The 25,945-nt window shown below is 43.8% G+C and overlaps 1 protein-coding gene across 1 annotated transcript in view; it reads right to left on the reverse strand.

Annotated features, from left to right (window-relative positions):
- The window catches only part of LOC120995818 (homocysteine S-methyltransferase 3-like), a 28,231-nt gene extending 14,188 nt beyond the window's left edge, over positions 1–14,043 (reverse strand). Inside the window, exons 1-2 of the mRNA XM_040425251.1 lie at positions 13,786–14,043; positions 11,735–11,802 (exon numbers count right to left, since the gene is read on the reverse strand). Coding sequence (XP_040281185.1) covers positions 11,735–11,802; positions 13,786–13,857 — 140 coding nt within the window. The 5' untranslated portion in view covers positions 13,858–14,043. The remainder of the gene's footprint in view (positions 1–11,734; positions 11,803–13,785) is intronic.
- Positions 14,044–25,945: the final 11,902 nt, after the last annotated feature.

Below are 25,945 nucleotides of genomic sequence, written 5' to 3' on the forward strand. Positions count from 1 at the left end.
AACAAAAAAATAAAAACTGTGCCTCACAAAAAGTGTAATATAGAGCAACCAAAAATCATATGTACCCTAAAATAGTACCAACAAAACTGCCACCTTATCCTGTAGTTTCAAAAATGGGGTCAAAACAACAACACAGTAACTACTCACCATGTCCCGATCTGCAGCACTGTGTGGGCAGAGCTTATACAGATTTCCGAGCTGCAGGCTCCACCCACACAGGCTGGCAGCGCGATCTGTGTCTACAGGCTGAATGGTGGACAGGAACCCAGCTCCCAGAGCTAAAGCAATGAGCGTCTGACTCCATCTGTATTGACGGAAGCGCTCATTGCTTCTGGCACCCGGGGCGGACCGCCCCCCACTCCCCCCTCCCTTAGTACGCCACTGATGATTGACTTTGTGTTTGTGACTCTATTGTACACCTGCTCTATGTGTGCTTGATTTTCCCCGGCCGGTGAATCGCTTGATCCTCGACAACTTCATTTTCAGTAGAGGAAGTTACTCTAACAGTTCTTATGAAACTGGCTGACCTGTTACATGTGTACTTGGCGGCTGAAGACATCTGTGTTCCCATGTTCATATGTGCCCGCATTGATGTTTTAATGTATGCAAATGAGCCTCTAGAAGCGATGGGCACGTTGCCGTTACTCTTAGAGGCTCAGCTGTCTCTGCAACTGCCACGCCCTCTGCAATTTGATTGGCAGGGCCAGGCAGTGAAAAAGTCATCACACCTGACTCTAACTTCTCACACCTGTCTCGCACTGTGCCATGGGCTTCAGTATCCGGCACAGGCGCAGTACAGAAGACACCTGCTTGCGAGCGTCTTTCCTGTACTGCGCCTGTGCCGGATACTAAAGTGCACAGTGTAGCATGAGACTGGGAGAAGTCAGCGCCAGGCATGATCACACCCCCATTTCTTCTAGAGGCTCATTTGCAAATTAAAACTTAATTTTTCTCGGCAATGTTGACACATATGAACATGGGACCAACACAGATGCCTTCAGCTGCCAAGTGGACATGAAACAGGTCAGCCAGTTTTATAAGTACCAATCTGCCGATGGGCAACTTAGTTAACTAATCTGCTAGGGCTCCTTCACATAGCCATTACACCTCCACTTTTTCAGTTGTTCTTCTCCGTTGACTGACTACAAGGAGGTCTGTCAGGTGTATGTCATATTAGCTGAAAACACAGTAAAACATACTGCACTATTTTGTCCTTTTTTTGTAGCAGAATCTGAGATGAAGACTTCTATCAGGCCTTCAACCCAGATCTGAACAGCTTTTACTTTTATCTTCATTCATCATAGAAGAATACACTGTTTAATAACGATATGCCCCTCTCTAACTCAGGACCACCGGCACATGCCACCCTTTAGGTGAATCTAGCAAGGTGCCGTCCTTATGTTTTCCTTTGCCTCAGTGCAGTCACCCTGAAGAAATACTTTTCAAGATATTAGACCTGTGCATATACGGGGCTGTGTGAGGGCTAATTTTTTGCGGGACGATCTGTTCTTTTCAGTGATACCAATTTAAAGTGTGTGCGACTTTTTGATCACTTTTTCAAAAAAAAAATATTGGGTAGTTGAAGTGACAAAAAATGGCAAATTGGCTTTTTTTTTTTTCCCGTTACGCCATTTGCCGTATGCTATTAATATTGTTATATTTTAATAGTATGGGCATTTACGCATGCGGCAATGCCCATGATGTTTATTTTTTTTATTGTTTAAGTATTTTTATTTTAAGGAAAGGGGGGTGATTTGAACTTTTTTATTTTTTTATATTTGAACACTTCATTTGCACTATACCAATACAATGCTGCCACCTAGTGGCATGTATTTGTATAGTCATCTAATAGGCACCGAAACCTGCTTGAGGCTTCAGCCTATTAGATCAATGTAACAGGTTCCCCGATCTCAGCCGGGGAACGCTGTTACCGGAGCGGAAGTGCGCGACTTCCGCTTCCGTACTGTGCAGATGCCGTGGTCCCATTTGACCACGGCATCTGAAAGGGTAAATGTATGCGATCAGCCTTTTGGCTGATCGCATACATGTGCAACGGGTCTCTGCTATTTAAAATAGCAGAAACCCGGCAGCTATGGCATCCGCTGCACGTGTGAGCGGGCGCCATGTTTGGGGACCGGACGTACGCCGTACATGTACGGTGGAGGTCCTTAAAGGGTTAAGTTATACATGCAAAGCCTATTCAATTATAATATTAATGCATTATATTGGAGATATTCCAATGGACATGTCCAGACTTGTTCGGACGCACTCAGGCTGATGTCAGCAGTAATTATATAAGGCAAGCTGGACAGATTTTGATAAAGTGATCTGTTATAGTGCTATCAGTTTTGAAACTTAAGATGGATAAACGCAAATGTGTTAACGATCCAGACAATTTCTGCTACATATGTGGCAAACACACTACTTATGATCAGTGCAAGAATCTGACAAAGCGAGGACGTCTTGCAGCTTGGGATGAATTTTTGCTAGTAGCGCAGAACTTCCTTGGGAACAGACGAGCTGCAAACTATGCTGAATTAGTAGACAGCATGCTTACAGCATATGAACAACTTGGCTGCCGAATGTCATTGATTGTGCATTTCTTACATTCCCATCTTGACTTTTTCCCACCCAATTTGGGACACGTAAGTGACGAACATGGAAAGCGATTCCATAAAGATATTTCTACAATGGAGAACAGGTATCAAGGCCGCTGGAATCCCAACATGATGGGGGACTACCGCTGTTTTTTGCAACGAGAAAATATAACCGTTCACAAACACAAAAGTAGATGCCTGAAGCACTTTTAGCAGTACTGGGCCTTGCTCAAGTAAGACTTTTAAACTGAAAAACGAGGCTTTTTGAAATTTTGTTATTCCATTACATTTTCATACACTGTTTACTACGCAAACTTTGATGTACTGTAGATCAGGTAATTGTTGGAGTAAAACTCGTTCTGTTCAAAATGATTCAATGATTCCAAGTGCTTAATTCATTTAGGCATACTTATGCATAGCAAAATTTCATAACGTGTTACAACAATTCTGACTTTGGATTTGTAATCCGCACACTCGATTTAGTATAGGACAAATGGTTATTTCCCAGTAGCAGACGAAAAACCGTAATTAGTCTTACCGGTAATTCCGTTTCCTTGAATCCACCATGATGGCCACAATGAGATTGACCCTTGACCTCTGTAGGGGCAGGAACACACAGAGAGAGTTTAAATTCCCCCCACCCCTTCACCCCCTCAGTGTTTAACAAATTACCAAGGTAGGTGAACAGAAAATTTGGATATTACTTCATATCCCAGAATAAACAGGACTCTTCCCTTACCCTCTTCATCTCTTTCCCCCCCTTTTTTTTGTCAGTATATAATATTTATATATATTATATATATATAATCTTTTTTTTTTTTTTTTTTTAGGGATGGGGTTAGTATGGGCCGTCATGGTGGATTCAAGGAAACGGTAAGACTAATTAAGTTTTTTCCACCTCATCCACCATGACGGCCACAATGAGAACTATCAAATAACTAAGGCCTCTTTCACACTTGTGTTGTCCGGATCCGTCGTGTACTCCATTTGCCGGAAGTGCCCGCCGGATCCGTAACACCGCAAGTGAACTGAAAGCATTTGAAGACGGATCCGTCTTCAAAATGCGTTCAGTGTTACTATGGCACCCAGGACGCTATTAAAGTCCTGGTTGCCATAGTAGTAGTGGGGAGCAGTATACTTACCGTCCGTGCGGCTCCCAGGGCGCTCCAGAATGACGTCAGGGCGCCCCATGCGCATGGATGACGTGATCCATGCGATCACGTCATCCATGCGCGTGGGGCGCCCTGACGTCACTCTGAAGCGCCCCGGGAGCCGCACGGACGGTAAGTATACTGCTCCCCCGCTCCCCACTACACTTTACCATGGCAAACAGGACTGTAGTGTCCTGGCAGCCATGGTAACCATTCAGAAAAAGCTAAACGTCGGATCCGGTAATGCGCCGAAACGACGTTTAGCTTAAGGCAGGATCCGGATTAATGCCTTTCAATGGGCATTAATTCCGGATCCGGCCTTGCGGCAAGTGTTCAGGATTTTTGACCGGAGCAAAAAGCGCAGCATGCTGCGGTATTTTCTCCGCCCAAAAAACGTTCAGTTCCGGAACTGAAGACCTCCTGATGCATCCTGAACGGATTTCTCTCCATTCAGAATGCATGGGGATAATCCTGATCAGGATTCTTCCGGCATAGAGCCCAGACGACGGAACTCTATGCCGGAACAGAACAACGCAAGTGTGAAAGAGCCCTAACCTGGGTGGGATATCGCCTGTAGAAACTTCTGGCCAAACTAGATTTCCGTAGAATCAGGCAGACTAAGGCAATAGTGTCTAATGAAGGTATTCACACTTGACCAAGTTGCGGCCCTACAGATCTGATCTAGGGGCACTCCACCTTTTTCTGCCCAAGAGTAGGCGGTGGCTCTAGTAGAATGAGCTCTAACTACCCCCGGGCAGGACTTATTTTGGATGGAATAACAGCATTCAATAGTGGATCTGATCCACCTGGCTAAGGAGGACCTAGTAAGTTTTTTCCCCTTATTCCTACCTGAGAATAGGACTAGCATGTTATCGTTCTTCTTAAATTCTCTGCTGACTTTCAGATACTGAATAACAGTCTCTCTAACGTCCAAGAGTCTCATTTTGTCTTCCATGTGCCCTTCCTGGTGAATGGGAATGGAAGGCAAGAATATCTCCTGGTCTCGGTGGAAGGAAGAGACCACCTTTGGCAAGAAACCTGGATCTAATCTGAGCCGAATATGGTCCTCCAGAATTTGAAGATATGGTTCTCTGCAAGAGAGGGCCTGTAACTCTCCAATACGTCTAGCCGAAGTTATAGCTATTAAGAAGGCTGTTTTTAGGGATAGATGTTTTAACGATATGTCGGATAAAGGAAAGACGGGGGTATTGTTAATCCCTCAAGTACTGTGTTCAGATCCTACGTGGGAACTCTGGATCTTAGAGTAGGTCTTGATCTAACTGCTGCCTTGATGAATCATCTTACCCATCTATGTTCAGCTAGGCTAGTATCAAAGAAGGTGCTCAGAGCAGATATTTGCACCTTAAGAGTACTGGGTCTTAGCCCTAGCTCTAGACCATTCTGTAAGAAATCAAAAATTTTGCTAATAGAGGAGGAAGATGTATCTGGATGGTTATCTCCGAGCCAGGAACAAAACCTTTTCCAAATCTTGAGGTAAATGGAAGAAGTAACCTTTTTTCTACTAGCCCTGAGTGTAAGGATCACTTTATCAGAGAGGCCCTTTCTTCTCAATGTCTCGCTTTCAGGATCCATACCGCTAACTTGAATATCTGGGGATCTGGATGAACTAGAGGGCCCTGGACAAGCATATTCCTCTGGAAAGGAATTTCCCACGGGTCCTCCGGGGCTAATTGTTTTAAACTGGGAAACCAGATTCTCTTGGTCCAGAGAGGAGTTACCAGGATTATTGTAGCCATCTCTCTTTGGATCTTCTGAATGATCCGGGGTATAAGGGGTATTGGAGGGAACGCATATACCAGCTTCCAATCCCAGCTTATTGAAAAAGCGTCTACTGCCCAAGGTTTGTCCCTTGGATCTAGGGAACAAAAGAGATCTACTTGAGCATTCTCTCTTGAAGCGAATAGATCTATTTCTGGGCGGCCCCATCTGGAGACTATTTCCCGGACGATGACCCTGTTTAGAGACCACTCTACAGCCTCTCTTCTTCTCCTGCTGAGGTAGTCTGCCTCTGTTTTCCGAACCCTTCAAGTGGATTGCAGATAACGATAGGGAATTTTCTTCTGCCCAAGCAAAAATTTTCCTTGCTACTTCTCCTAGAGGTTTGGATCTTGTTCCCCCTTGGTGTTTTAGATAAGCTACTGTTATGTTGTCGGACAGAACTTTCAGATGCTGACCTTTTAAAAGCCAATCCCCTTTCCTTAGAGACATGAGGACCGCGTATAACTCTCTGAATTTGGAAGAACGTCTCTTTATGTTTTCTGGCCAAGTACCTTGAAAGAAATGATCTCCGATTTTTGCGCCCCAGCCTAAGGTGCTGGCGTCTGTTATCAACTGAATCTCTGGCTGCTTTAACCAGCTCATTCCCTGGAGAAGGTTCCTTCTGAGTTTCCACCAATCGAGATCGGACTTCACCCGCTGAGGTATCTGGATTTTCCTGTCCAAATCAGTCTGGTTTCTGTTCCATTCTTTCAGGATACAATTCTGAGTTATTCTTGAGTGTGCCTGGCTCCAAGGAACAGAAATTAAACAAGCCGTTAAATTCCCTAGCAGACTCATCACTTCTCGTATTGAACATTTATGAGCTCTTTGAAATCTCGAAATCGTTTGGATAAGACTTTCTGCTTTGTCCTGTGGTAGGAAGGTCCTTTGAGAGTCTGAATCTAATTCTACCCCTAGGAATCTTACCCTTTTTGATGGAGCGAGGGAAGACTTCTTTATGTTTATAATCCAGCCTAACTCTGAAAGGATGTTTAGGAAGGTTTGGGTTGCTGCAAAATTTTCTCCCTTTGACCGGGCGATAATCAGGAAGTCGTCAAGGTAGGGAATAATGATTAAACCTTCCTTGCGAAGGTAAGCAACCATTTCTACTACTAGTTTTGTAAATACTCTGGGAGCGGAAGAGATGCCGAATGGAAAAGCAACGTACTGGAAGTGATGTAAGGCGCCTCTTGGATCTTTTATTGTAAATCGCTGAAATTTCCGTGAGAGATGATGGATGGAAATGTGATAATAGGCATCTTTGAGGTCTATTGAGGACATGAATGCCCCTTTCGGGATGAGCAGGATTGTGGGTCTGATGGATTCCATCTTGAATCTTCTGTACAGAATGGATTTGTTTAGCGGCTTTAGATTTATAATGGTACGATAGGACTGGTCTGGCTTTTTATACTAGGAAAACGTTTGAATAGAACCCGTCCCCTTTTTCTGGATCTGGAACTCTTTGAATTACGCCTGAGCTTAAAAGCTCCTGAACAGTGATGGCCCGCCTTCATCGGGCTGTTCTCGGAACTGCCTGCTTCCGGTGACCGCATGTGTTTCAGAGCGGCTCGCGGCGCAGGCGCAGGTAAGGACTTACCTCTGCATCGCTGGGCTTGGGAATAAAGATGGCAGATCGCATGTGTTCGTCGGCGAACACTGCGAACTGGCCATCACTGCTCCTGAACCCCCTTTCATAACTTGGGTAAAAATGAACTGCCCTGAGAAGAGGTTAGGAATCTTCTGGGGGAAACTGAGGAGAATTCTATCTTGTATCCCTGTGCAATAATGTTTAATGCCCAGGGATTTGTTGTGATCTGCTTCCATGAAGATAGAAAACTCAACAGTCTGCCCCCCACCTTGGCGTCGTTTACTAGACTGTCTGTTTTGAGGGTTAAGGATGAAACCTCTACCTCTTCCCCCTTTGGGGTAACTCCATCTGCCCCCTTTACCTTTTCCCCTATATGACCTCTGATGGGGTTGAAATTGATGAAAGGACTTTTTGTCTTTTGATCCCTATCTTCCGGAAAGCATTTTTTCTTATCCGCCGCCTTCTCCAAAATTTTGTCTAATGTAGGGCCAAAAACAAACTCTCCTGAGAATGGGATAGAACACAACTTAGCCTTTGAAGCCTTGTCACCGGACCAGGCTTTCATCCATAATGCCCTACCGGCGGCATTTGATAGTGCCCCCTCTTTAGCGAAGAAACAAATGGTTTACGCAGAGGCGTCAATTAAGAAGGCTGTAGCAGATCTAAGTAAAGGGATAGAATCTCTGATCTCTTCTCTTGGGGTTTTGTTTTAAAGATTTTCGTCCAATTCCCCTAGCCAGATGTACATGGCCCTAGCAACGGATGTAGCAGCTATGTTGGCCTTAACGCTAAACATAGATGATTTCCAGGCCTTTTTTAATAACCTGTCAGCTTTACGGTCCATGGGATGACCTAGTTGGGAGGAGTCCTCAAATGGAAGCGCTGTTCTTTTAACTACTTTCGCCACTTGAATATCTACCTTAGGAGTCTCATTAAAGATTTTACACTCAGACTGGTCAAAACAAAATCTGTTTCTAAATTCCTTAGAGACGCCCAGTCTCCTCTCTGGGACTAGCCACTCGTCCATAATCATTTCTCTTATGTTTTCATTTATCGGGAAAACAATAGATCTTTTTGATCTTAGACCCCCGAACATTTCATCCTGGACAGTGCGTGGTTTAGGTGTGTCCTCGATTCCCATAGTGGATCTGACGGATCTTAACCCCTTAAAGACTTAGGACGTACCGGTACGGCATGTTTCCCGAGTCCTTAAGGACCCATGACGTACCGGTACGTCATAACTTTAAAACTAAATTGCGGCATGGCGGGGGTTAATAGGTACAGGATGTCCGCTGAAATCATTCAGCAGGCATCCTGTCACAACGCCGGGGGGGGGGTCCCGTGACCCCCCCGTGTCCTGGGTTTGCGGCTTTACCTGCGGTTTGCGGCGGCGTGTGGAGGTGCCATCGGGTCCCCATGCGGCTGTAGGGGGGACTCGATGGCATGGAAGGCATCGCGCTGCCTTCCGGTGACGAGCCTGTGAGATCCAGCCCCCTGGATCTCACAGGCCGGAAGCTGTATGAGTAATACACACAGTATTACTCATACAGCCAATGCATTTCAATACAGAAGTATTGGAATGCATTGTAAAGGATTAGACCCCCAAAAGTTCAAGTCCCAAAGTGGGGCAAAAAAGAAAGTAAAAAAAAAAAGTTAAAAAATAAAGTTTCAAGTAAAAATAAACAAAAACGTAATTTTCCCCAAATAAAGTTTAAAAAAATTGGTAATAAATAGGGGGGGAAAAAAAGTATACATATTAGGTTTCGCCGCATCCGTATCGACCGGCTCTATAAACATATCACATTACCTAACCCCTCAGATGAACACAGTAAAAACTAAAAAATAAAAACTGTGCTAAATAAACCATTTCTTTGTCACCTTACATCACAAAAAGTACAACAGCAAGCGATTAAAAAGGCGTTTGCCCACCAAAATAGTACCAATCGAACCGTCGCCTCATCCCGCAAAAAATTAGCCCCTACCTGAGACAATCGCCCAAAAAATAAAAAAACTATGGCTCAGAATATGGAGACACTAAAACATCATTTTTTTTGTTTTAAAAAAGCTGTTAATGTGTAAAACTTACATAAATAAAAAAAAGTATACATATTGGGTATCGCCGCGTCCGTATCGACCGGCTCTATAAAAATATCACTTGACCTATCCCCTCAGATGAACACCATAAAAAATTAAAACTGTGCTAAATAAACCATTTTTTGTCACCTTACATCACAAAAAGTGTAATAGCAAGTGATCAAAAAGTCACACACACCCCAAAATAGTGCCAATCAAACCATCTTCTCATCCCGCAAAACATGAGACCCTACCTAAGATAATCGCCCAAAAACTGAAAAAACTATGGCTCTCAGAATATGGAGACACTAAAACATGATTTTTTTTTTTTTTTTTAAATGATATTATTGTGTAAAACTTACATAAATAAAATAAAAAGTATACATATTAGGTATCACCGCATCCGTGACAACCTGGTCTATATAAATATCACATGATCTAACCTGTCAGATGAATGTTGTAAATAACAAAAATTAAAAACAGTGCCAAAACAGCTATTTCTTGTTACCTTGCCTCACAAAAAGTGTAATATAGGGCAACCAAAAATCATATGTACCCTAAACTAGTACCAACAATACTGCCACCCTATCCCGTAGTTTCTAAAATGGGGTAACTTTTTTGGAGTTTCTACTCTAGGGGTGCATCAGGGGGGCTTCAAATGGGACATGGTGTCAAAAAAACCAATCCAGCAAAATCTGCCTTCCAAAAACCGTATGGCATTCCTTTCCTTCTGCGCCCTGCCGTGTGCCCGTACAGCAGTTTACGACCACATATGGGGTGTTTCTGTAAACTACAGAATCAGGGCCATAAATATGTGTAAAACTTACATAAATTCAAGATTTGCTTCTAAACTTCTAAGCCTTGTAACATCCCCAAAAAATAAAATATCATTCCCAAAATGATCCAAACATGAAGTAGACATATGGGGAATGTAAAGTAATAACTATTTTTGGAGGTATTACTATGTATTATAGAAGTAGAGAAATTGAAACTTGGAAATTTGCAATTTTTTACAAATTTTTGGTAAATTTGGTATTTATTTATAAATAAAAATGATTTTTTTTTACTTCATTTTACCAGTGTCATGAAGTACAATATGTGATATTGTGCCGAAAAAACAATCTCAAAATGGCCTGGATAAGTCAAAGCGTTTTAAAGTTATCACCACATAAAGTGACACTGGTCAGATTTGCAAAAAATTGCCAAGTCCTTAAGGTGAAATAGGGCTGAGTCCTTAAGGGGTTAATAGTTCCTCTATCTGATCGGATGAGAAAAAATACTTCTTATCCTCCTCTATGATTTCTCCCTCAGATAAAGGATCCTCCTCCATAATCTGTTTAGATCAGACCGAAATCTTCTCCGCCTCGTCTGCGTCAGAGGAGGACTGGACAGAAAGTTTACGTTTTTTGGGCGGATGAGGGGGGACTACTGTGAGCGGACATAGAGGCAAAGGAGGACTTTATTTCATCCTGAATAAAGGATTTAATCTCAGAAAAAATATTTGGTTGTTCCTCCTTCCATAACTCAGAAAGACAAGACTTGCACAGTCTTTTATTGTAATTTTCAGGGAGCTTCTTAGAGCAGGCATCACATTTTAGTATCTTAGACTTTGATCTAGATTTCTTTGTGCCCTGGAAACAAGGAACAACCAAGTATACACCAATTAATACAGCTAGAACGCCTGTCTGCAGAAAGTGGAGTCTAGCATTAAACACCCCCGCAGGGGACTCACAGTACTGGCGCTTGCAGAGGGGTCCGGGACCTCCTGACAGGGAGTAGGTGTCTCCGACATCGCGGTTGATCTGTAGGCAAGTGCTGAGAGGAGTCCCGCGATTTTTTTCAAATTCCGGCGTCTTACGTCATCAGACTCCGCCTTGACTGCCGGCTCCTTCATGTGCCACACTTGCTCCCCCACACCAGCCACCTTATAGAACAAGAGGACGCCGCACTCGCGCGCGTGCCTCTCAGTGAGTCCGGTGCAGCTGACTGCTTCCTCCCAAAGAGGAAGGAGGTCTGCTGAATAGGAAGGACCGCAGGCCCCAGCATAAGCCGGAACGAGGGTCCTCGATGCTCCAGCTGCCCAGCCTAAGCCCCTGCCGCGGGAGGACAGCCGGAGATCCGGTAAAGGAATGGAATCTTTCTTTCTTTTTCTTCCCTCCACCAGGAGGGCTCTCTCCACGTGTTAACCCCCGTAGGGGCAGGAAAACACTGAGGGGGTGGAGGAAATTTAAACTCTCTGTGTGTTCCTGTCCCTACAGAGGTCAAGGGTCAATCTCATTGTGGCCGTCATGGTGGATGAGGTAGAAAAGTGTTGTTTTTTTTGCGTATTGTAACAGATGAAGGGGCAAAACTGAGTTCTTCTGCCCCTAGTAGGAGCCTGACCCCGACAGATGAAAACTTCTGACATGTCACTATGACACATGAAAAGTTTTATGAAATGATTTATCTGGATCCTGGAACCCCTATAACAGTTATCATTCTACTCCTTTCTAATGTAATTATATCAATGGAGAACACATTACACGTTTCATCTAACGTGAACATACTTGGTGTGTACGGTCCTAATTGCTTGAGGATTAGTATGGAGAAGTCTTGCACTCCACAGTGGATCTCCCTAAAATAGAAAAAAAAACTAAGAATGAAGATTAAATCACAGTGATATGGAATGCTCCTTGAATTATCATGAACCAGGAAAATGAAGGTTACCTGCACACGTTGTGGATTACGTTTTGTGCGGTTTTCACCCTTTTCAATGGAAGGATGAGATCTGGAGAAAAAATGCATGAAAACGGCACAAAACACAGCAAGCAACATATGTTTTAGTGCGGAAACGTACAGAAATCTGCGCAGATTTTCTGTTTGTAAAACTGCACCCGTGAGCAGGTAGCCCAAAGGAACGATGTAGAATACACGGGTCAGATTTACTAATGCAGTGCAATATTTACACCTCTTCAAATCTGTATCCAATCCACAATATGCAATATCTTTCACCTCCATTTTATTATTAGGTTATCAGATGAAAAACAGCATTCATAGGAGCAAAAAGTCATAAAATCCTTCCATTCATATTATGTCCATAATCAGAAGAAGGCCTCCTGTGTTGCATTCACTGCCCTCCCACTTCTTGTGCACTTCGCCGGTGTCTTTTTAGTCCAAAAGCTTTAGAGCAGCTTACGCCTGCCCATGTCATGCTTGTGACATTCACACTGGTGTATTGTACCCATGTTACTCGTGTCAGTCACACTGGTGTATTATACCCATGTCATGCTTGTGACATTCACACTGCTGTATTATACCCATGTTACTCTTGTGTCAGTCACACTGCTGTATTATACCCATGTTACTCATTTATCAGTCACACTGGTGTATTATACCCATGTCATGCTTGTGACATTCACACTGGTGTATTATACCCATGTCATGTTTGTGACAGTCACACTGGTGTATTGTACCCATGTTACTCTTGTGTCAGTCACACTGGTGTATTGTACCCATGTCATGTTTGTGACAGTCACACTGGTGTATTGTACCCATGTTACTCGTGTGTCATTCACACTGGTGTATTGTACCCATGTTACTCGTGTCAGTCACACTGGTGTATTGTACCCATGTTACTCGTGTCAGTCACACTGGTGTATTGTACCCATGTTACTCGTGTCAGTCACACTGGTGTATTGTACCCATGTCATGTTTGTGACATTCACACTGGTGTATTGTACCCATGTCATGCTTGTGACATTCACACTGGTGTATTATACCCATGTTACTCATTTATCAGTCACACTGGTGTATTATACCCATGTCATGCTTGTGACATTCACACTGGTGTATTATACCCATGTCATGTTTGTGACAGTCACACTGGTGTATTGTACCCATGTTACTCGTGTCAGTCACACTGGTGTATTGTACCCATGTTACTCGTGTGTCATTCACACTGGTGTATTGTACCCATGTTACTCGTGTCAGTCACACTGGTGTATTGTACCCATGTTACTCGTGTCAGTCACACTGGTGTATTGTACCCATGTTACTCGTGTCAGTCACACTGGTGTATTGTACCCATGTCATGCTTGTGACATTCACACTGGTGTATTATACCCATGTTACTCATTTATCAGTCACACTGGTGTATTATACCCATGTCATGCTTGTGACATTCACACTGGTGTATTATACCCATGTCATGTTTGTGACAGTCACACTGGTGTATTGTACCCATGTTACTCGTGTCAGTCACACTGGTGTATTGTACCCATGTTACTCGTGTCAGTCACACTGGTGTATTATACCCATGTTACTCTTGTGTCAGTCACACTGGTGTATTGTACCCATGTCATGTTTGTGACAGTCACACTGGTGTATTGTACCCATGTTACTCGTGTGTCATTCACACTGGTGTATTGTACCCATGTTATGTTTGTGTCATTCACACTGGAGTATTATACCCATGTTATGTTTGTGTCATTCACAGGGGTTTATTATACCCATGACTGCCCATTATATATAATCCAGTCCTTCAGTCTGAACAGGATTCATTAGTATTCGATCCCTGCTGCTGATGTCACACAGGAAGACTTGTCTGATTTCCAGTTACCTGTATAAGCAGACCAGCAGCTTCCAGTTCAGTAGACAAGCCTCCACTCAATATTGTGACTTGCTCGGCCATAATGACCCTCCTCTGTGCTAGGAGACCACAGGAACTCTGTACTCAGGGCTGGACTCTGCAGAGCATTGCATCCAGCAATGCATACAGCCAATTTACTGACTGTAAGTCTGCTAAGTTCAAGAACAGAGGCGTTAGTCCGCCCGTCCTACAGGCGGCGCTGTAGTGAACGTAGACACGCTGAAGACAGAAGGCAAAGCTCAGGAAACAAACAACATCAATACATTTCCGTGTCCTGCCTGCATCTTACAGCGCCCTCTTTCGTCCATAGGGCGATTGAATAACTGTCAATTAGGACGCTGCATTGTGGATATCGTAGTCCAGCAGAGCGCAGCGTTGATTGCTTATTCCAAATGCAAAACTACAGTTCCCAGAAGTCACTTCCACTTCCATCACGTGTGTTGAATTTGCCCAATCAGCGTTAGATGTACTGGAAGTGTCAATACTGCCCACATTTGGTCATGTGACCATGTAGGAGCATGTGACTAGTGACACCATAAACCTCCTTCTAACAACTCCATTCTAGCATCTACCAGCAGTCAGTGTGCACAGTAACTAGTGAATGGGGGCGCGGAGGTAACGCTGTGCTGTATGGGTCATATTACAGGACTGCTGTTCTCTTTGTTTCTGTGCAGTACTTTGCCTTGCATTCCTATATTCTATACATATTCCAGGGCCACAGACTATCATGTGCAATTAGTAAAATACCCAATATATGCCCCAACCAGGGATTCCTATTCAAAACACATGAATAGAATTGCTCACATAAGCCAGTGGTATACACCATAACATAAAACCTACAAACAACTACCAGACCGCTTATGAATTAATGTCATTTTATTACATAATTAAAAAAAGAACATGGGTGCAGGGAAAAGGTGACATCATCTGGAGGATGAACACAGCGGATACTGCGTTCATGAATCTGTCCATCTATACAAACATGATTGACAATAAAGTGCAAGTGCAGAAAACATATTCCATAATAATCAAATGAATGACGAACGATTACCCATGCTGTGCTCCCTCCAGGATGGCGCCAACCCCGACGCGCGTTTCGGCGAACCTTCGTCTGGGGGTTGCGTCATCACTGGGTTAAACACACAGATTAAATACACCGACCAACCAATCAACATGAATACAATAATTGTCTTAATCTATAAAACCTGTAAATCTCTGGAAACAATATGCAGCCGCGCCAAACGACGCTAAGGAGTCATGTGATCAAGAAGTCACGAGATTAAAACACGTGATCGCCTCCGCGAGCACGTGATGATGGCCTCAGCACAGAATCGTCTCGCATAGTATCGCGAGACCATGCTTCCAGCATCAATTGTGACATTGCGCATGTCAGACCTGATAGTCATCGGATTCACCGCATAATCTAAATGGATGGGGCGGGAAATGGAGAAAATGAAAAAATGAAATAAAATAAAGAAAGAGGGGCAGCATCATAGTATTTAAAATTAGTGACAAATAGACATATAATGCTATAACAATCGTACCATCTCATACTCTCATACCATTCCCCCTACGCCAACCATGTCCCATACACCCCACAATTGTTCCAACCACCTCACTCCGACAAAACTCCTATAAATTCCAGAGCGTCACAACATCAATTTTCCCAGGGGTGGGCAAACCAAGGTGGGGCTCCTCTCCATGTGGAAAATGCATTGCTTGTCCAAACATGGAGAGAGCTACTTCCTTCCATGATTCGACTTATGAGAAAACTTTTCAAATAACACATTGTCTAACATGTACAAGCACAGCGGTCATATACACTGCGTGCAGAATTATTAGGCAAATGAGTATTTTGACCACATCATCCTCTTTATGCATGTTGTCTTACTCCAAGCTGTATAGGCTCGAAAGCCTACTACCAATTAAGCATATTAGGTGATGTGCATCTCTGTAATGAGAAGGGGTGTGGTCTAATGACATCAACACCCTATATTAGGTGTGCATAATTATTAGGCAACTTCCTTTCCTTTGGCAAAATGGGTCAAAAGAAGGACTTGACAGGCTCAGAAAAGTCAAAAATAGTGAGATATCTTGCAGAGGGATGCAGCACTCTTAAAATTGCAAAGCTTCTGAAGCGTGATCATCGAACAATCAAGCGTTTCATTCAAAATAGTCAACAGGGTCGCAAGAAGCGTGTGGAAAAACCAAGGCGCAAAATAACTGCCCATGAACTGAGAAAAGTCAAGCGTGCAGCTGCCAAGATGCCACTTGCCACCAGTTTGGCCATATTTCAGAGCTGCAACATCACTGGAGTGCCCAAAAGCACAAGGTGTGCAATACTCAGAGACATGGCCAAGGTAAGAAAGGCTGAAAGACGACCACCACTGAACAAGACACACAAGCTGAAACGTCAAGACTGGGCCAAGAAATATCTCAAGACTGATTTTTCTAAGGTTTTATGGACTGATGAAATGAGAGTGAGTCTTGATGGGCCAGATGGATGGGCCCGTGGCTGGATTGGTAAAGGGCAGAGAGCTCCAGTCCGACTCAGACGCCAGCAAGGTGGAGGTGGAGTACTGGTTTGGGCTGGTATCATCAAAGATAAGGTTGTGGGGCCTTTTCGGGTTGAGGATGGAGTCAAGCTCAACTCCCAGTCCTACTGCCAGTTTCTGGAAGACACCTTCTTCAAGCAGTGGTACAGGAAGAAGTCTGCATCCTTCAAGAAAAACATGATTTTCATGCAGGACAATGCTCCATCACACGCGTCCAAGTACTCCACAGCGTGGCTGGCAAGAAAGGGTATAAAATAAGAAAATCTAATGACATTGCCTCCTTGTTCACCTGATCTGAACCCCATTGAGAACCTGTGGTCCATCATCAAATGTGAGATTTACAAGGAGGGAAAACAGTACACCTCTCTGAACAGTGTCTGGGAGGCTGTGGTTGCTGCTGCACGCAATGTTGATGGTGAACAGATCAAAACACTGACAGAATCCATGGATGGCAGGCTTTTGAGTGTCCTTGCAAAGAAAGGTGGCTATAGTGGTCACTGATTTGTTTTTGTTTTGTTTTTGAATGTCAGAAATGTATATTTGTGAATGTTGAGATGTTATATTGGTTTCACTGGTAAAAATAAATAATTGAAATGGGTATATATTTGTTTTTTGTTAAGTTGCCTAATAATTATGCACAGTAATAGTCACCTGCACACACACATATCCCCCTAAAATAGCTAAAACTAAAAACAAACTAAAAACTACTTCCAAAAATATTCAGCTTTGATATTAATGAGTTTTTTGGGTTCATTGAGAACATGGTTGTTGTTCAATAATAAAATTAATCCTCAAAAATACAACTTGCCTAATAATTCTGCACTCCCTGTACTATGCGACGTGCCCTTGCCTGAGAATTTATGTGGGTTTAACCACAAGGGAATTTAAGGTTAGGATACATCAGTCCAATGGTTGTAATCCCATGAGGTTCGAGCGATTGTGTCTTGAAAAATGTCCGAGGTGGGGACATATTAAAAAGATTAGCGCAGCTTGAATGTAAATGGATTTGGAAATTAAACACTTTATGTCCAAATGGATTCAACGAATCCACTGGTTTTTCATCATTTTTGTAGGCTCATTCCGCGGTGGACTTCTCCGGGTCTCCATATTCTATAGGTCCTGTTTTTAACGTTTTCACTTTGTGATTTTTAATTAGATAAATGACCCCCTTTTTCCATTTCGTCCACCATGATGGCTACACATGAGATTGACCCCTTGACCTCTGTAGGGGCAGGAACACAGAGAGTTTAAAAGGCTACCACCCACTCTCACCCTCAGTGTTTCTTGTCCCTAAGAGGACACCTCACAGAGAGACCTCCTGTAGGAGGTGAAGATTTATACAGATTTTTTATTTTTACGATACCTTTCTGGAGGGGATTACTGCAGTTTCTCCTTCACCTCTGCCCTCCTGTGGTCTTTACTAAAGCTGGGCAGAGGACTAAAACAGAAGCAGATCTCGTCCCTGATTAACTGGGGCCTGTTTCTCTCCATTTTCGCAGGATCTTCCTTCCCTTCTGTATGGAAGCTGACCGCGAACTATAGAGCATGCTGCACGCCGTCCTTGTAGTACGCACCGCAGCACTGCGCTCTATTCCAGGCTTTGCTGGGGGCGGAGCCTGGGAACCACGTGGGGAGTGCGCACGCGCGCGCCTGTGATGTCAGATGCTGCGCCTGGATGGAAAAGAGCGGTGTTTTCAACTACCTACCGCTGCTCCACTGTGGTTGTTCCTGGCTCCAGAGTTAGGATGTCAGCTCCTCATGCCCCTGCAAGTCAGATGGATTCTACAGACCCACCCTCGGCTACTCCAACCGTGAGTTCCCCTAGGGGGAGAATATCTGTTACCCTGACATTTTTTAATGTTTATGTACTTCTGATACCAGGTTGCTCCTCTCTTTATAGGGAGTGAAAGAGCCCAGAGTTAAATCCAAGGTCACTAGATGTGCAACTTGTGCCAAGAGACTCCCTGAAAATCACAAAAAGAAGCTCTGTCAAGCTTGCATTAATGACCTTGTAAAAGAGGAGCAACAGTCTATCTTAATGGAGGTTAAATCTATGATCCAAAATTAGATAAAATCCTCCTTGGCCTCCCTCAGGTCCATTCCTCCTACACCTCCGACCAAAAGGTCTAAACTTTCCGTTCCATCCTCCTCTGAAGCAGAGGACATGGACGAGGAGGCTTCCACCTCTAGACAGAATTTTGATATTGATGTACTGTCAGAGGGAGAAATTGTGGACGATAGAAAGAAATATTACTTTTCTTCTGAGGATATGGAGGAGTTGCTGGGGGCTGTGAGAGCTACTATGGGCATTGAATATGAGCAAAAGCCCCGGTCAGTTCAGGATGAAATGTTTGGCGGGCTTAGAGCAAAAAGATCTAAAGTATTCCCTGTAAATGAGAATATTAAAGACATGATTCTGAATGAGTGGACGGACCCAGAAAGAAGACTCTGTGTTTCTAGAGAGTTTAGGAATAGGTTGCTGTTTGATTAGGCGGAAATAAAAATCTTTAATGGGACCCCAAAGATTGACATTCAGGTGGCCAAAGTTGTGAAAACAAACTCCCTTCCCTTTGGGGATTCTTCTCAACTATAGGATCCCATGGAGAGGAAGGCAGATGCGCTATAAAAAAAATCCTGGGAAGCCTCCATGTTTGGGGTTAGGACCAACATAGCTGCAACATCTGTAGCTAGAGCCATGTATATTTGGCTGAATAAATTAGAGAACCATATTAAAAACAAGACTCCCAGAGAAGAAATCCTAAGCTCTATTCCCCTTCTCAGGGGCCTAGTATGCTAAAGGTCCAGATCTCTGCTTTGGGTGCTTGCTATGATATAGATTTAGCCAACCATAGACGAATAACAAGATTTATAAGGGCCGCTTCTAGACTAAGACCCTCTATAACCCCAAGGGTTCCCCAGTGGGATATAAACCTGGTCTTGAAAGGGCTAATGAAACCCCCATTTACTCCTTTACTGGACATTTCAATTAAGCACCTTTCTTTTAAAGCAGCATTTTTAATAGCCATAACCTCAGCTAGACGCCTGGGACAATTTGAGTCTCTGACCTGCCGAGAACCATATCTCTCTATCTTTCGGACAGAATTGTTTTGAAGCTAGATCCGGGGTTCCTTCCAAAAGTCGTCAGACTTTTATAGAGATCAGGAAATCACCCTACCTTCCTTTTCTACAGACACAAGGAGTTCATCTGAAAAACAATTCCAGCTCCTGGATGTAAGGGAGACAATTTTTCAGTACCTGGCAGCTACAAAAGAATTAAGGAAGGATGACAACCTCCTTTTCAATTCGCAGGTCAAAACAAAGGGAAAAAAGCTTTCAGGGCCTCTATAGGTCATTGAAATAAATCCACAATATCCTGCTGCTACCAAATGTCAGGCCTTACTAGCCCCACAGATGTTAGAGCCCATTCCACGAGGGCAATGGCATCTTCATGGGCGGAAAGAGCTGGCGTTTCACTTGATAGAATCTGTAGAGCCGCCACCTGGTCGAGTATAATTACGTTTATAAAACATTATCGTACTGATGTCTCTCCTTCTGCTGATAGAACCTTTAGCCAGAAGGTACTGCAAGCAGTTTCCCTTCCTACCAAATAATCTTATAGTTCTCATGTGTAGCCCTCATGGTGGACGAAATGGAAACCGAAATTAGACTTACCGGTAATTCTGTTTCCTTGAGTCCACCATGACGGCTCGTATTCCGCCCCCCCCTAAAATAATAAATAGGTTTGAGTATGAAGAAATACTTTGGTAATTTGTAAACACTGAGGGTGAGTAGGTGGTGGCCTTTTAAACTCTCTGTGTTCCTGCCCGTACAGAGGTCAAGGGGTCAATCTCATGTGTAGCAGTCATGGTGGACTCAAGGATAACCGGTAAGTCTAATTTCGTTTTTTAGGTCATCTATGGGGTTCACTTTTCTACACATATTGTATGTACCTGTCTACATGGTTAAATCTTTGATGTTGTGACTCTCTGGAATTTATAGGAGTTTTGACAGAGTGAGGTGGTTGGAACAATTGTGGGGTGTATGGGACATGGTTGGCTTAGGGGAAATGGTATGAGAGAGAGTATGAGATGGTACGATTGTTATAGCATTATATGTTTGTCACTATTTTTAAATGCTATGATGTACACAGTAACACATGGTTCATACAATTAGATTACACTATATAGGTCATTTAGTTTGGCACACAACAGGCAATTGTTTGTATGGTCATATTAGTTGACCCAATATCACATTTGTTTTGACACTTGATCATGGTCACGTTGGTCACTTTAAAAAAAAAATTGTCACAATACTATTCAATTTTTTTTAGTCACATTTTATTCTATTTTTATAATTAAATTTTTTTTTCATACCATCAGAGTAGTAGTATTTTATTATAATTTTTTAATTATTTGCATATTAATAATTATTCATTATTTTTTATCACTATTTTTTCATTTTTCACTTTTTTATTTTTAATTTTTTCATAATTATTATTTTTATTTTAATCTTTATTTCTATCATGTATTATATATGATATGTTTAATCTTGTAATGATAATTCATCGTGTTTAGAATCATGTTTTGCATTTGGTGATACAATATCTATGATTATATAGAGTAAATTCACTGTATATATTTTTTATATAATCATGCTTCTATTTTCTAAATTTTTTTTATTTTTTTTAATATAATTATGTTTTCTATTTATGTATCTAATTTTGGGCGGCCGCCCCTCTTTCTTTATTTTATTTCATTTTTTCATTTTCTCTATTTCCCGCCCCATCCATTTAGATTATGCGGTGAATCCGATGATCAGGTCTGACATGCGCAATGTCACAATTGATGCTGGAAGCATGGTCTCGCGATACTATGCGAGACGATTCTGTGCTGAGGCCATCATCACGTGCTCGCGGAGGCGATCACGTGTTTTAATCTCGTGACTTCTTGATCACATGACTCCTTTGGCGTCGTTTGGCGCGGCTGCATATTGTTTCCAGAGACTCACAGGTTTTATAGATTAAGACAATTATTGTATTCATGTTGATTGGTTGGTCGGTGTATTTAATCTGTGTCCCCCAGTGATGACGCAACCCCCAGACGAAGGTTCACCGAAACGCGCGTCGGGGTTTGCGTTATCCTGGAGGGAGCACAGCATAGGTAATCGTTCGTCGTCCATTTTTATTATTATGGAATATGTTTTCTGCACTTGCACTTTATTGTCAATCATGTTTGTATAGATGGACAGATTCATGAACGTAGTATCCGCTGTGTTCATCCTCCAGATGATGTCACCTTTTCCCTGCACCCATGTTCTTTTAATCAGGTTTGTGAGATAGCTTTTTGTAATTATGTAATAAAATGACATTAATTCATAAGCGTTCTGGTAGTTGTTTGTAGGTTTCATGTGCAATTAGAGCTTGTGTAATCACAGCAATGACATTTATTATACAGTGACTGTCCACTGTGTTATACTATAAATATAATCCTAAATATATTGTAATAAAATCATAAATACAGCATTTCAGCCGCTGTTGTGGTTCAGATTGTCAGCCGGGCACCAGGGATGACTGTGATGGAAATCTACGCCTTTCCACTTGTCACCACTGGTTAACGATGGCTTCCTTTCCTGAGCACAGTAACAGCATTATGTACCGTAGTCTAAATTGCTTCTTTTCTTTATTTGATCGCGGTTTAGCTGTTCCGGACCCTGGCTTGGCAAGGACTTGGCAGTCCCCATATCTTGTCATGGAGATCAGCTTTAAATCTGAATTCCTCTAATCTAATAAATGTTAAAGGGGTTCTCCAGGCATTATGAAAAATGCAAGCATTCCGGGAACCTGAGCGGCTAAAGTCGCAGCCTCTGCCCATGCAGCGGGGACAGGTAAGTATTAAAGAAAGCATCTTTCTTCCTCAAAGCTTGAATTGTTTTATAATGTCTGGAGAACCCCTTTAAGTACCCAGATAACTAGTTGTACATGGTGTTTGGACACTTCCACACAACACCTAACCTAAATAAATAGTGCCGTTCAGTGCCCAGAAATATAGTAATATGATTTCCGACACATATGATGAGATGTATACAGAGTAGTGTACAGTGATCATATACTGATGACCGTTCCATTACTCCTCCTCCGGTCCCCGTTGTACTGTCAGGTGATACGATTTACATACCCGATGTCCAGTAATGTTCCTTTGGTATTCTCCAATGAAATGTAAAACTTTTTTTTTTTTCAACATATTTATAGGTAAATCTGTAGGAGAACCACATATCATGTCAGCATGGGAGTTCAAGGACTTTGGAAGCTGCTTGAATGTTCTGGAAGACCTGTAAATCCAGAGACTCTGGAAGGGAAAATCCTTGCTGTTGGTATTTTTGTATTATAGCAACAAAAGTTTTATACAACTTCCATCCACCAGTAATTATAGGGGTTTTCCAGTTTTAGATATATATGGACTACGCTCAGGATAGGTCATTAATTATCATATTGGTGGGGGTCAAACATCCGGCACCCCACTGATCAGCTGTTTCGGACTAGTGCCAGACACTATATAGTGGACAGCGGCTCTGTCCACTGTGTAGTTTTCGCCACTGGGATGTCAGACCCCACCACTCTTAGGGCTCTTTCACACAAAGGTTCGGTGTTTTGCGGTCCGCAAATTACAGATCCGCAAAACACTGATGCCGCCCGTGTGCCTTAAGCAATTTGCAGAACGGAACGGTGGGCCCATTATAGAAATGCCTATTCTTGTCCGCAAAACAGACAAGAATAGGACATGATCTATAGTTTTTGCGGGGCCACGGAACAGAGCAACAGATGCGGACAGCACACGGGGTGCTGTCCACATCTTTTGCGGCCCCATTGAAGTGAATGGGTGCGCACCCGAGCCGCAAAAAATGCGGCTCGCATGCGGAACCAAACCAGGGTTGCAGTGCTCCAGATGGCAACCAAAATGGTCGCCAATGCGACTTAGAATTGCTAAATGGCGACAAGACTTTGTAGTTTTGTCGCCATTTGCGCCTAGACCCTCCGCTGTTCTGCCTCTCACACACGAGGAACTGACATGGCACGCACTGCTGTCAGCGCGTGCCATGTTCTCCTCAACAGCACAGGGGAAAAGGAGGCAGTCCCTCCCCCTGTACCGCTGCCACCAATGGGCTGATAGCAGGGAGGAGGAGGGGAGGGGGCTGCGGCACCTGAGGGGGTTAATAGTGGCGGATCGCAGCACGCAGTCATAGAGGCTGGGTGCCGGGTATGGGATATGGATGGCACCCACAGCGCAGCCTGCGTTTGTATTAAGCATAAACTACACTGCTCAAAAAAATAAAGGGAACACTTAAACAACACATTGTAACTCCAAGTCAATCACACTTCTGTGAAATCAAACTGTCCACTTAGGAAGCAACACTGAGTGACAATCAATTTCACATGCTGTTGTGCAAATGGGATAGACAACAGGTGGAAATTATATGCAATTAGCAAGACACCCCCAATAAAGGAGTGGTTCTGCAGGTGGTAACCACAGACTACTTCTCAGTTCCTATGCTTCCTGGCTGATGTTTTGGTCACTTTTGAATGCTGGCGGTGCTTTCACTCTAGTGGTAGCATGAGACGGAGTCTACAACCCACACAAGTGGCTCAGGTAGTGCAGCTTATCCAGGATGGCACATCAATGCGAGCTGTGGCAAGAAGGTTTGCTGTGTCTGTCAGCGTAGTGTCCAGAGCATGGAGGCGCTACCAGGAGACAGGGCAGTACATCAGGAGACGTGGAGGAGGCCGTAGGAGGGCAACAACCCAGCAGCAGGACCGCTACCTACGCCTTTGTGCAAGGAGGAACAGGAGGAGCACTGCCAGAGCCCTGCAAAATGACCTCCAGCAGGCCACAAATGTGCATGTGTCTGCTCAAACTGTCAGAAACAGACTCCATGAGGGTGATATGAGGGCCCGACGTCCACAGGTGGGGGTTGTGCTTCCAGCCCAACACCGTGCAGGACGTTTGGCATTTTCCAGAGAACACCAAGATTGTCAAATTCGCCACTGGCGCCCTGTGCTCTTCACAGATGAAAGCAGGTTCACACTGAGCATATGTGACAGACGTGACAGAGTCTGGAGACGCCGTGGAAAACGTTCTGCTGCCTGCAACATCCTCCAGCATGACCGGTTTGGCATTGGGTCAGTAATGGTGTGGGGTGGCATTTCTTTGGAGGGCTGCACAGCCCTCCATGTGCCCGCCAGAGGTAGCCTGACTGCCATTAGGTACCGAGATGAGATCCTCAGACCCCTTGTGAGACCATATGCTGGTGCGGTTGGCCCTGGGTTCCTCCTAATGCAAGACAATGCTAGACCTCATGTGGCTGAAGTGTGTCAGCAGTTCCTGCAAGACGAAGGCATTGATGCTATGGACTGGCCCGCCCGTTCCCCAGACCTGAATCCAATTGAGCACATCTGGGACATCATGTCTCGCTCTATCCACCAACGTCACGTTGCACCACAGACTGTCCAGGAGTTGGCAGATGCTTTAGTCCAGGTCTGGGAGGAGATCCCTCAGGAGACCGTCCGCCACCTCATCAGGAGCATGCACAGGCGTTGTACGGAGGTCCTACAGGCACGTGGAGGCCACACACACTACTGAGCCTCATTTTGACTTGTTTTAAGGACATTACATCAAAGTTAGATCAGCCTGTAGTGTGTTTTTCCACTTAAATATTGAGTGTGACTCCAAATCCAGACCTCCATGGGTTGAAAAATTTGATTTCCATTTTTTTATTTTTGTGTGATTTTGTTGTCAGCACATTCAACTATGTAACTACACAACACAAGTGGAGTGCAACCACACTATTTATCAATAAAAAATCAATTTTATTCATATGACAGTTAAAATCATAACATATTATACACAATGTGGGTATAACTAAGCAGGGACAAACACAGTCATACATCACCCTGTCAGCACACCCCTCTGAATACTACTCAAAGGTATACCCCCCTTATTTATGATCAATGAACAGGGAAAGAAATTTCCTGGTGGATGTTCAGAAATGGGGATATGCAGTGTGGAAACCTATCTAGGTTAAAGGCATGCCTCCCTTACAACTGATTACCGCAAGACCACGGCACAGACCACCTGGGTCAAGTACAAAAACCGAGGGTGCATCAAGTAAGGATGGAACATACCGATATGACGGGGGCTGCTGGCAGGGTCGAAGCGCTCCTCAACGCGCGTTTCGCGTAATTTGCTTCCTCAGGAGGAGTTGATGATCGGGGAAATGAGGGAGATTTAAAAAGGGGCCGCTCACCTATCGAAAGCTCTGATTAAGATCACGTGACCTGTTCAATGACTCCACGTCAGTACAACGGCGCATGACCTGTCGGCGTCCGCGACGTCCTGGAACTTCCGCCCTTCCCCTGAGGCCGATGGAGGAGAGGGCGGTCACACGTCAATGACGTTGATCGCCGTCGCCACCACCTACGCCTTCACAAGAGAGGAACAGCCGAAGCCGGCGCGCGGACCGGCCGGACATGCGCACACATAACGCAGGTGAATCACAATAGTGGCGGTTACTGCAAATATTCA

Source organism: Bufo bufo, chromosome 3 (assembly GCF_905171765.1).
Source record: "Bufo bufo chromosome 3, aBufBuf1.1, whole genome shotgun sequence".
In the NCBI taxonomy this organism is placed as follows: domain Eukaryota; kingdom Metazoa; phylum Chordata; class Amphibia; order Anura; family Bufonidae; genus Bufo; species Bufo bufo.